This window comes from Lithobates pipiens, unplaced genomic scaffold (genome assembly GCF_037356315.1).
Source record: "Lithobates pipiens isolate NorthernLeopardFrog02 unplaced genomic scaffold, aLitPip1_a1.2 Scaffold_16, whole genome shotgun sequence".
Taxonomy (NCBI): Eukaryota; Metazoa; Chordata; class Amphibia; order Anura; family Ranidae; genus Lithobates; species Lithobates pipiens.
Genome location: NW_027507748.1, coordinates 551,977,588 through 551,990,889, shown reverse-complemented (window position 1 = coordinate 551,990,889; position 13,302 = coordinate 551,977,588). Strand labels below are relative to the sequence as shown.

The 13,302-nt window shown below is 42.2% G+C and overlaps 1 protein-coding gene across 5 annotated transcripts in view; it reads left to right on the top strand.

Moving 5' to 3' along the window:
• TIMELESS (timeless circadian regulator) overlaps positions 1-12,698 on the top strand; it is a 166,659-nt gene extending 153,961 nt beyond the window's left edge. For all 5 annotated transcript variants that reach the window (XM_077483456.1, XM_077483459.1, XM_077483455.1 and 2 more), the window contains 6 exons: positions 288-492; positions 862-916; positions 1,329-1,393; positions 2,936-2,999; positions 12,109-12,179; positions 12,267-12,698. In XM_077483456.1, coding sequence (XP_077339582.1) covers positions 288-492; positions 862-916; positions 1,329-1,393; positions 2,936-2,999; positions 12,109-12,179; positions 12,267-12,373 — 567 coding nt within the window. In that variant the 3' untranslated portion in view covers positions 12,374-12,698. The remainder of the gene's footprint in view (positions 1-287; positions 493-861; positions 917-1,328; positions 1,394-2,935; positions 3,000-12,108; positions 12,180-12,266) is intronic.
• Positions 12,699-13,302: the final 604 nt, after the last annotated feature.

Below are 13,302 nucleotides of genomic sequence, written 5' to 3'. Positions count from 1 at the left end.
TTCCATATACCAATTTGTTTCCAATAACCTGAAGGTGGCAGCATAGCTCTATCATACAGGATATGAAGCTACTCGGTGTCCAGTGATGTACCCAAAAAAAAAAAAAACCCAATTTATACACTTATTTTCTTCAGGAATGAGATTGTGGACTATGGAACTTATAGTGAGGTTATCTTACTACTTAAATAAAAATGTGTATATCTATATATATATATATATATATATATATATATAATATATATATATATATATAATAAAAAAATTGTATAATATCTATCTACTTTCAGGAATCCTTTTGGCGAATTTCTGGAAAATTAAGTGCTGAGAAACTTCGGGAGGCAGCCAGTTCTCTTGTTTTATCATCTCCAGAAGAGCAGCCTATTGATGTTCCAATAGACTCTGATGACCAGGGATCCAATCTAGAGCAGAGAGCTGAGGCGTTGCGTGCTCTCTTACTTGCCCGAAAAAAGAAAACGGCAATTGCACCTCAGGGTAAGAGGGTCAATTTTTATTTTTTTATTTCATGCACTAAAATGTTTTTTAACATAAACACAATGCATAAAAAACATTGTTCTCTTTCTGAAACTACTATGATTTTTAACTTTATATTTTCGATTGTAGTTTGCATTTTCAAATAGAATTTTTCTTTTGTATTCTTTAGTTGTACTTTATTGTAGTTCTTTTAAGCTGAAATATAGTGTTTGGTTGTGTAGTACTAACAGTAAAAATAAAACATTAGTGGCTTACCTGATTTCTAGGCAGGCTCCTTAAGCTGGCTTTTTAGGATGTTGTATACCATTACCATAGTACTTTCAGGTGTTTTGTTTTGTTTTTTCTTATTTATTTTTATTTTGCTACCAGAAACAGAGCAGACATCACCCAGCGTATCTGCAGCTCGTGAAAAGTCAAGTAAAAGGTATTGAAATGTTTGTTTTTTGGAGTTAAAGCAGACCTTGCACTAGAGTAGCAGTGTTCACTTAATCACTTTAGGACTTCTTTATCATTTCAAATAAATAACTTCTGTGCCTAAGCATCATATTGTGAGATTTGAGCTTCTTGTCAGATGGCGATGTTGCCCGTTGCAGTATGAAAGCTGGGAGAAAGGAGATGTATGTGTATTAACTAGCCTACCCCAAGGTTTTTTTAATTTTTATTTTTTTTCTCTCTGCCCTCATTTTTGGCAACGGTTTCAGATGGGGGAGCAGGCCTAGTGAATAGGCAATCCTTGCTTGGATTGCAAGGTCTGCTTTAAGTTGATTAACATAAATGCAGGTAATCATTTTTGTATGCATTTTCAATGAAACACTGTTATATTTTTCTTTTCATAGGGTAAAGGTTAAAAAGAGCCGGCTGATTGACAGTGATGATGAAGAGCAACCCGAAATAGATGATGGTTTGTTGCTTATTATTGATATCTATATCACAAATGCCTAGATTTACAACATATCTTAAGCTGCTTAATACATAATTCTTTTAAAAAAAAAAAATAGCCAAAGTAACATTACTTGCAGTTTTGTGTGGTAATTACAAGTGATATCTTGCATGCAAGATTACTATATTGGTTACTGGTGGTTGAGAAGCTGCACAAAGCTGATCCTTTTAGCATGTGACAATTTATTTTTATGCATTTTTCTTTTTGGATGGCATTTCCTTAGCTATGTCCAGATGACTGTCCAGTACGTTAAGCAATACAGTCTAAAACAAGTTCCCCGTTAACCAGGCAAAGGGTAAATACCTTGACTGCTGGTGGCCTTTAAGTTTTAGGATACCAACCTATAGTTGCACTTTCTGTGCCAGACTGATATATCCTTTCCTAGGAACTTTTTTTAACGTTATTAAATGGCACAAATAGCTCACACAGAGACAATGTTGCAAGAATTAGATTCTGGCATTAAAAAAAAGGCAAGGTAAACTCCCACGAATGATCACCAAAGAATTTGTCATTCTGCGCAACCAAACTTGGTATCCAGACAGCATAGACATGTTCATAATAGCAGGGAGGACTGTTCCGGGGGCATTTGCCCCTCTGGTAGTAAAAATAATATATGTTGGTCTGGTGGTCTTGAATGGAGATGCATTTAAACCTGCAGTTACTGTGGGACTTGCAGTCGGTGACAACTGCAGCGCAGTATATAGTGATCTACTCCTTTTTATTTATTTATTTTCCTGACCTGTCTGACAGAAGGAATTCTGTCATTGCCTTCCTTTGCAGCTTTGAGATGTTATGTGACTGAATTCCAAAAGCTGCATAGGATGTCACTGGTGAAAGAATGCAGAATTGTGAAATTTCTTGTGCTGATTGTTAAATAGAGCTGAATGATAAGGATTATTTATGATGATGCGTTAGTATTTTGAGGATTTTATTTGGGTGCGTCTGTATTATTTTCCCTGAGCAGTAGTCATGTTGCTCCACTCTTAAAATGCATTATTTTACAATCCCTTGCTTTTAGCATTTGTATGTGAAAATGTTTGCTACAGTAAACTATGTTCTCTAAAACAGCATCCTCCTTTCAGCATGACCACCAGTTTCTGAAGCATCATGGCACACTTTGCATGATTCCTTTTTTCCCATAGGACATTTTGCCTACCATTTAAAAGGCCTCCTAGGCCAGAAGTTCCCCGTACTCCCTTGTCACATTGATTGATAGTACTTTGAAAAACAATACAATACATCCATGATTATACATGAATATTCAGCAGTCCTGCTGTTTCCACAGCCAATAAATTATTTGATTACATGGTGTTAGCATGCAGCCAAATTTTTTAATGAAATAAACTTTTGAAGGGTTTTCCTGAATCATAAATCAGGTGGTATATTCACTGTGAACTGACAATGCTGATGAGTATGTGTGTACAATTTTGGAATACAAGGTTATTTTGTATCCTTTCTTCATGCTGTGTAGGATGTTGCTCATATTTTGACTTAACATTTCAGCTGCTCAAGAACTTGAAGATAATCCTCTTACCATGTCTTCTGCAACCGATGCCCTTGATGAAAGGTAGGGCTAAAATCTGGACCTGAAGAGTTTTACCTTTCTGGAACCTTATTCCCTAACCGAAAAAATGTGTAGCAGATTTAATTTAAAATGGCAGCAGCTAGAGGAGCAGGAAAAAGTATTCCCTTTCAACACTTCTAAAAAATATCAGTAGTGTTCACCAATATCTTTCAATTAGATTATGTACATTTATTGTAAACTTTACAAAAAAAACTTTTACCGTCCATTTAAAGACACAGCTCTGATGATATTAACTGCTTCCAATTTCACACCCTGCCTACCTCCCTATGGACCAGAAAAGTTTTTACCTTTTCTGCTCTGAACCTGTTTTTTTGGCAATAACTTTATTACTTAGAGGGGGTCCACCTTTCCTGGAGTCCAGCAAAGTCGGCAGTGGAAGCCGAACAATCGCTCGGCTCTCAGCTGCTGCCGGGGCCATTCTCAGTGAGGGATTCAGGAAGTGAAGCGTTGAGGCTTCACTTCCTGGTTCCCTACTGCACGAGTCGCCCAGCACAATGAGAATGGTCCGCGCTCTCTCTGTGACCCGGAAGTGGGTGCAAATACCTGTCTTAGACGGGTATCTGTACCCCGCTGAAAGGTGTCAAATGTAACACCGGAGGGGGGAGGGTTCAGAAAAGCGGAGATTCAATTTTTATGTGAACTTCTGCTTTAAGATAACCTAGTAATGCATATACAATCCCAATTCCAAAAAAGTAAAATCTACATAAAACCAGAATACCATGATTTGCAAATCTCATAAACTCGAATTTTGTTCACATTAGAAAACATATCAAATGTTTACAATGAAAAAATTTACCATTTTAACCACTTTCAGACCGGACCATTTTGCTGGTAAATGACCAGAGGTCTTTTTACACTTTGGCACTGCGCTGCTTTAACTGGTAATTGCGCGGTCATGCAATGTTGTACCCAAACAAAATTTGCGTCCTTTTCTTCCCACAAATAGAGCTTTCTTTTGATGGTATTTGATTGCCTCTGCGATTTTTATTTTTTGCAATATAAACGTAAAAAGACCGCAAATTTTGAAAAAAAATGATATTTTCTACTTTTTGTTATTAGAAAAATCCAATAAACTCAATTTTAGTCATACATTTAGGCCAAAATGTATTCAGCCACATGTCTTTGGTAAAAAAAAAGTCAATAATTGTATATTTATTGGTTTGCGCAAAAGTTGTCACATCTACAAACTAAGGTACGTTTTCTGGAATTTACGCAGCTTTTAGTTTACGACTGCCTATCTCATTTCTTGAGGTGCTAAAATGACAGGGCAGTACAAAACCCCCCCAAATGACCCCATTTTGGAAAGTAGACCCCCTAAGGAAATTGATAAGAGGCATGTTGAGCCCATTGAATATTTTATTTTTTTGCCTCAAGCGATTGAATAATGACAAAAAAAAAATTTTTTTTTTTTTTTTACACAAAGTTGTCACTAAATGATATATTGCTCACACATGCTATGGGCGTATGTGAAATGACACCCCAAAATAAATTCTGCTGCTTCTCCTGAGTACGGGGATACCACATATGTGGGACTTTTTGGGAGCCTAGCCGCGTACAGGGCCCCGAAAACCAAGCACCGCCTTCAGGCTTTCTAAGGGCGTAAATTTTTGATTTCACGCCTCACTACCTATTACAGTTTTGAAGGCCATAAAATGCCAAGATGGCACAAAACCCCCACAAATGACCCCATTTTAGAAAGTAGACACCCCAAGCTATTTGCTGAGAGGCATGTTGAGTCCATGGAATATTTTATATTTTGCCACAAGTTGCGGGAAAATTACAAACTTTTTTTTTTTTTTTTTTTTTTTTCACAAAGTTGTCACTAAATGATATATTGCTCATGCATGCCATGGGCATATGTGAAATGACACCCCAAAATAAATTCTGCTGCTTCTCCTGAGTACGGGGATACCACATATGTGGGACTTTTTGGGAGCCTAGCCGCGTACGGGGCCCCGAAAACCAAGCACCGCCTTCAGGCTTTCTAAGGGCGTAATTTTTTGAGTTCACTTCTCACTACCTATTACAGTTTTGAAGGCCATAAAATGCCAAGATGGCACAAAACCCCCACAAATGACCCCATTTTAGAAAGTAGACACCCCAAGCTATTTGCTGAGAGGCATGTTGAGTCCATGGAATATTTTATATTTTGCCACAAGTTGCGGGAAAATTACAAACTTTTTTTTTTTTTCACAAAGTTGTCACTAAATGATATATTGCTCACGCATGCCATGGGCATATGTGAAATGACACCCCAAAATAAATTCTGCTGCTTCTCCTGAGTACGGGGATACCACATATGTGGGACTTTTTGGGAGCCTAGCCGCGTACGGGGCCCCAAAAACCAAGCACCGCCTTCAGGCTTTCTAAGGGCGTTACAGTTTTGAAGGCCATAAAATGCCAAGATGGCACAAACCCCCCCCCCCCCCAAATGACCCCATTTTAGAAAGTAGACACCCCTAAATTTAGGGGTACACTAGTGAGACTAGGTAATAAATGGCGGGTGCCCTGAAACTATAAAAAAATAACTAACCAACCAGCGTCACCTGTAACAGTTATATGGTGATCACTGGTGAAAGGGTTAACTAGGGGGCAATCAGGGGGCTTTATGCGGTAGTATATGGGGGTCCCTGGCGCTATAAAAAGCTGCGGCGAACCTAAATACCTACCTGCCTAACTAGCGTCACCTGTGACACTAATACAGCGATCAGAAAAACGATCGCTTATTAGGCTGGGTTCACACTGGAGCGATGCGGGAACGCCACGAATGCGCGGCGGGTTCCCGCATCGCATGCCTCCCGGCGGCAGTTCACACTGCCCTATGCGAACTGCTGGGAGTGTCAGTGAAATGTTAATGACACCCCCAGATCAGTTCGCATATCGCAGTGCGATCTGCAAACTTGGATCGCATGGTGTGAACACCCATGCGATCCGATTCTGCTGCGGACCAAAAAAAGGGTCCCGTGCGAGTTTGCGGCGGGTGCGGCGGGTGCGACACGAATTCAGCCATACTATCTGTATAGCTGAACTCGAATCGCACAGAGATCGGATGTGATTTGCACTGCAGTGCGGTGCGAATCACATCCGTTCTCATAAACCGCTGCAATGTGAACCCAGCCTTAGTGACACTGGCGACGGGGGGTGATCACGGGGTTAAACCTTTATTGGGGGGGTTAGGGGGGTACCTTAGAACTAAAGGGGGCTAACCCTAACTGCCCTAACAGTTATTAGTCACAAATGACACCTGCCGGGTGATCAGGGGGTTAAACCTTTATTAGGTAATAAATGGCGGGTGCCCTGAAACTATAAAAAAATAACTAACCAACCAGCGTCACCTGTAACAGTTATATGGTGATCACTGGTGAAAGGGTTAACTAGGGGGCAATCAGGGGGCTTTATGCGGTAGTATATGGGGGTCCCTAGCGCTATAAAAAGCTGCGGCGAACCTAAATACCTACCTGCCTAACTAGCGTCACCTGTGACACTAATACGGCGATCAGAAAAATGATCGCTTATTAGGCTGGGTTCACACTGGAGCGATGCGGAAACGCCGCGAATCCGCGGCGGGTTCCCGCATCGCATGCCTCCCGGCGGCAGTTCACACTGCCCTATGCGAACTGCTGGGAGTGTCAGTGAAATGTTACTGACACCCCCAGATCAGTTCGCATATCGCAGTGCGATCTGCAAACTCGGATCGCATGGTGTGAACACCCATGCGATCCGATTCTGCTGCGGGCCAAAAAAAGGGTCCCGTGCGAATTTGCGGCGGGTGCGGCGGGTGCGGCGAATGGCTGAACTCGAATCGCACAGAGATCGGATGTGATTTGCACTGCAGTGCGGTGCGAATCACATTCGTTCTCATAAACCGCTGCAATGTGAACCCAGCCTTAGTGACACTGGCGACGGGGGGTGATCACGGGGTTAAACCTTTATTGGGGGGGTTAGGGGGGTACATTAGAACTAAAGGGGGCTAACCCTAACTGCCCTAACAGTTATTACAGTCACAAATGACACCAATGCAAAAAAAAAAAAAAAAAAAATGACATTGGTGTCACTGTGACTGGGGGGCAGGGGTAATTGGGGGGGTGATCGGGGGGTAAAGGGGGGGTGTGAGTGTGCCTGGCATGTTCTACTGTGTGTGGGATGTGTTGGTGCAACTCACTGATCCGCTCTCCTCCGTGTCGGAACGAAAAATACCGACACGGAGGAGAGAATACATCACTTCCTCTCCTGTGTTTACATTACAGGAGAGGAAGTGATGTCACCGGGGATTTCCATTCGTCGGGAGCGATCGCGAGGGGGTGGCCATGAATGAATGGCCGTCCCCTCGTCCGGGATCGCTCCCGAACGAAAACCGACCGCCGCAGGCACCGGGCGGGGGCCCGATCGGGCCCCCGACCCGCGGGAGGCAAAGGACGTACATGTATGTGCTTATGCCTGCCCGTGCCATTCTGCCGACGTACATCGGCGTGCGGCGGTCGGCAAGTGGTTAAGCATAAAAAAGGGGGATTTTGAAATTGATGGTAGCAGCAGGTCTCAAAAAAGTTGGGATAGGGCAACAAAAATCTTGGCAAAGTAAGTGGTACTAACAGAGTTGAAAGAGCATTTTGAAACAAAATGGGTTAATTGGTAACAGGTCATTAATATGATGGTGTAAAAAAGCATCTTGCATAATCGGAGTGTCTCAGAGGTAAAGATATAGGCAGAGGTTCACCAATCTGGGAAAAGCTGCATCTAAAAATTGTCCAACAGTTTCAGAATAATGTTCCTCAATGTAAAATTGCAAAGACTTTAAATATAGCATCAGCTACCGTACATAATATCAAAAGACTCTGAGAATCTGGAGAAATCTCTGCAAGAGACGAGGCCCAAACACAATATTGGATGTCCATAATCTTTGGGCCCTCAGACAGCACTGCATTAAAAACAGGCATGATTCTGTGATGGACATCACTGCATGGGCTTAGCAATACTTCCAAAAATCACTGTCTATGAACACAGTTCACTGTGCCATTCAAAAATGCAGTTAAAGCTCTATCTTGCAAAGAAGAAGCCGTATCTGAACATGACCCATAAACACTGCCGTCTTCTCTAGGTCAAAGCTCATTTAAAATGATCTGTTTAAAAGTGGAAAACTGTTCTGTGGTCAGACGTATCAAAATTTGACATTCTTTGTGGCAACCATGGGTGCTGCATCCTCCGGACTAAAGAGGAGAGAGGAACCTTCCAACTAGTTATCGGGACTCATGGGGTTGCATTATTGCATATGGAAAGGACAGCTTGCACATCTGGAAAGGCACCATCAATGCTAAAAGATATATCCAGATTTTAGAGCAGCATATGCTCCCATCCAGACAATATCTTTTCAAGGAAGGCCTTGCATATTTCAGTAGGACAAGGCTAAACATCTTGAAACCAAATATACGACAAAAAAGGCCAAGAACTGTTGAGCAGTTAGAATCCTATATCGGGCAAGAATGGAACAACATTCCTCTCGCAAAACTCCAGCAATTGGTCGCTTCAGTTCCCAAATGCTTACGGAGTAGTGTTAAGAGGAGGGGATGCTACATCAAGGTAAACATCACCCTGTCCCACGTTTTTTGATATTTCGCTGGCATCAATTTCAAAGTTACTTTATTTTTTTCTTAAAATGGTACATTTTCCCAGCTTTAAACATTTTGCCATTTTTTCTATTTTCTATTGTGAATAAAATATGGGTTTATGAGATTTTCAAATCATTGCATTCTGTTTACACAGCATCTGAACTTGTTTGGGATTGAGGTTGTATTTTATTTTTTATTTTTTTAACCACTTAGGGCCGGTTCACACTGCGGGCGATGCGAGGCGACACGACTTGCTTCGCCGCAATCTGACAAGTCGCCCCCGTTCTGTACAATGGAACCGTTCTGAGAGGAGCGACTCGAGTCGCTCCGACTCAGAAAAAAGGTTCCTGTACTACTTCTGGGCGACCTCGGGGCGACTTGCATTGACTTCTATACAGAAGTCATTTGCAAATCGCCGCTGAGGTCGCGGCGAGGCAAGTCGGTGTCGCCTCGCATCGCCCGAAGTGTGAACCGGCCCTTACTGACCAACATACATATAAAAACTGGTCTTGCTCTTCGGCTCCTCTCCTGAATGCACGTTTTGATGTTTGTTTTCCCCTCTTCTCTCCCTCTGACTTGATTCTACACTCTCTCTCACATTTTCAAGCTCTCCCTCCCTTGTGGCATCTTCCTAAATTCTCCAAAACATGCGCTAGTCATCCCTCATATTTAAAAAGCCTTCACTGATATATGGGTGGCCCAGGACCCTCTGCCTCACACTATCTCCACCATATACCAACTATTAGACGCAGACAAGTCAATTTCTAAACCGTATTTCTTTAGAGATTGGGTGCATGACCTCCAATGCGAGTTTTCTAAAGCACAAGTACAGTAGTTGTATTCCCTGGCCCATTCTGACTCAGTGGAGTCCAAGGCACAAGAAAATAACTACAAGCTGTTGACCAAGTGGTATCGTGTCTCAACGACTCTAGCAAAAATGTACCCTTCACATTTAAATTTGTGCTGGAGGGGCTGTGGCCAGAGGGGGGTTTTCCTCCATATATGGTGGGAGTGCCCTTGTATCCTCCTCCTCCTTTTTGGGTAATGGTACGTAAACATGTTGGGCCTCGGGATAGACCTTCTGAATTGCTTTCTCCTCCCAGTTCCCCATATGCCTCTCTCACGCTAGAAACGGAGTGCTCTCCCTCATCTTCCCAGTGCCACCAAGAGCCTCATACTGGTTCTCTGGAAAAGCTCTTGTCTCCTGCGTGAAAAGGAGTGGATGGGGAAGGTTAGGGAGATTATGGAGGCAGGAGAGGGGCTTCCCACCTGTAAAGAAAAATGTTAGGAATTTGACTCCATCTGGGCAAATTAGAAGGAACATATTTCTGGATCGGTCTCGGTTTCTTCCAGCTTAGATATGGCTCTATTGGCACTAGCAGACCCCACATTTAAACTTTTGGCCTTAGCTGACCGATCCCCGTCCAACGCTGAATTGCCAAGCACAACATCTAAATAGCTTTGAGCCAGGTGTGTGCGCTGCGACTATATTCTTGTAGGGTGATCAGGAGTTCAGTCACATGATAGCTCGAGTCACTGAAGAATAACTTTCTGTGAGCTATAGATGCTTTGTCATTTACTTTCCTGTGAGTGGGTCTCTCCGCTCCTTTGTCAAGAGAGGAGATGTGTCCTCTGGGACCGAAAGTCTGTAACATAAGAGAGTTCCCAAATGTATAAAAGTGCTGAGGTTGCTCTTGGTTTCTTCATAGTAACTGTTACCTATGTTATGAGCAACGACTCCTGGTATTCCTACTTTTTTTGTGTACCTATTATTATGTTTCTGTTTTTTTTTTGTTTTTCTTACGTCTTTTTGGTCCTTTATTCTTGATTTGTTTTTTCAAAACACTGTCAAAAAAAAAGATTACTAAAAAAAAAAAAAAAAAAGCCTTCACTGGACCCCACCTATCTTACCAACCTACACCCCATCTCCTTACTCGCCTTCTTCTCCAAACTTCTTGAAAGACTGGTCTACAACTGACTGAGCAACCATCTGACCACGAACAAACTTCTTGATCTCCTTCAGTCCAGATTTTGCACTCCATGGAAACTGCTCTCCTTAAACTAACAAATGACATACAAATGGCTAAAAACAACCGCTACTATTCTATACTTCTCCTGGACCCCTCTGCTGCTTGACACAGTGGACCACTCCTCCTCAGAAAAACTCCACTCCTTTGGTCTCTGTCTGTACTCTTCACTGGTTTTCATCCTACCTATCCCAACGCTCCGTCAGTGTCACTTACAACTCTGCAGCCTCCTCTCCTCTTCCTTTCTCCGTCGGAGTCCACCCAGGTTTTTTTCTTGTACCTCTCCTTTTCTCAATCTACACCACCTCCCTGGGTCAGCTGATTGCCTCCCATGGCTTTCAATATAATCTCAACGCTGATGACACTTAAAAAATCTATCTCTCCGCCCCCCAGCTCTCTCCATCTGTCGCCTCACACATTACCAACTTACTAACAGACATATCAGCCTGGATCAGCCAGGAAGTATCACTTCCTCAAACAACCTATCCAAAACCGAGCTCATGATATTTCCTCCCCCACGTGCCACTTCTCCTGATTTCTCTGTCAATCTCAATGGCTCAACTATCAACTTGTCACCCCACGCCCGGGTCCTAGTTGTAATCCTGAACTCCGAACTAACCTTTCAGCCCTACATCCAATAGATATCTAAAATTTGCCGCCTCACCCTCCGCAACATCTCCAACATATGCCCCTTCCTAACCAATATCACCACAAAGCTTCTAATCCACTTCCTAGTCATCTCTTGCCTCAACTACTGCAATGCTCTCCTCACTGCCTTACCTCTAAATAGGCAATCCTCTCTTCATTCCATCATGAATGCTGCTGCCAGGCTCATCCACCTTGCAAAACCGCTCAGTGTCTGCTATTCTCCTCTGTCAATCCCTCAATTGACTGCCACTCAATCAAAAATGTAATTTAAGATACTAACAATAACTTACAAAGCCATCCACAACCTGGCCCCAAGCTACATCACTAACCTAGTCTCAAAATACCAACCTAACCATACTCTTTGCTCCTCCCAAGACCAACTCTCTGTAACTCCCTTTGTCATCTCATCCCATGCTTGCCTCCAGGATTTCTCCAGATCCTCTGGAATGCTGAACCCCAATCTGTACGACTTTCTCCTACTTTGTCCACTTTCAAACAATCCCTGAAAACTCATCTCTTCAGAGAAGCCTATCTGGCCCCCACCTAACAACTGTACATTTATTTTCTCCATCAGTACATCCCCCACAGTTACTACCTCTTGTATCTCTTGACCTTCCCTCTTAGATTGTAAGCTCTAACGAGCAAGGCCCTCTGATTCCTACTGTATTAAAGCGTATTGTATTTGTACTGTCTACCCTCAAGTTGTAAAGTGTTGCGTAAACTGTTGGCGCTATATAAATCCTGTATAATACAGAGAACCACTTTATAGAACCAACCTGATGGCGCTTACAAACTTTTTTTTTTTTATTACAGACCAAAGCTAGCCATCAAAAGAAGTCGACTGTTGGACAGTGATGATGAGGAAGCAGGAACTGGACATAAAGGTTTCTAGTCTTGCATACTAAACATACTGTTTGGCTCCCGCTTCTGATTAATCATTAAGCTTGTGTATATTTTATTACCCTATATAGGGGAGGAATCGGTTGGAATTACAAAATCGGCCTCTGATTCAGAGCCCGAGGATGATGTTCGCCCAACTAAGAAAAAACGTCTACGAATTGAAGATGATGAAGATTAAATCAATAACTCAGGGAGAGCGTACCTTATATTTACTAGCTGTTTTCATTTTTTATCAGTGGATTAATATCACAGAAATAATATGGACTTACTGACAATAAACTGTGAGCAGAATCTTCAGAAATGCTAAGCTATATCCACACTGGGATTAAGTCAGTGATTTGAATTGTTTATAACAGATGGACATTCTAGGTTTTAAGCTATTTCCTTGGACTGTGTACACTCTCAAATATCTCACTGCATGGTAGAAAAGATTTCCAGATTTTATAATTTACAGTTATAGGTTAAATATTAAGTATAATAAAATTGTGCATAAATACTGTGCATTTGTGAATCCCTTATTTGTGCATCTGTGTTTTGATAGGCTTTATTCTGAACAGGTCTCTGAAAAAGTGTAAATAGGTGTTCATATTGTTCCTCTTTTGTCCATTGGGAGGCACAGGTTTCTAAAAAGTACTGGGTTGTATTTCTGTCTATAGGAAGTTTCTTCCCTATGGGCTATAACCCCTACTACATCCGCCATGCAATTGTTTTGCTAGTGTTCTGAGGAGGGTGGATGTCTTTCCCAACTCTGCTAGACTTTGTGAATTTCATGGATTATTCAGTCAGCAGCTGGTGGTAATTCAGACTGACCTGCCTAGTCACAGAGTCTTACAATTGCAGTCATTGTGTGCATTTTTTTCCAGCCAATGTGCCCTTGGATCTTGCTGTGACAGCCCATCCAAGCATGGGAAGGGCCCTCTGGATACTGCGTCTCACATTGTAGTGCTTTCCAGCTTCAGTCTGGTTTGTCAATATGGGACACTTTTTTGTGTCCCAAGTCCCTTTTGACTTGCATGCTACAGTATGAAAAGGGTTAAGCTAGCTTTCTGGTGCTGGAGGCATCTAGCAGTATGGAATGTCACAAATGTACTTTTCTCTTTCTGTCTC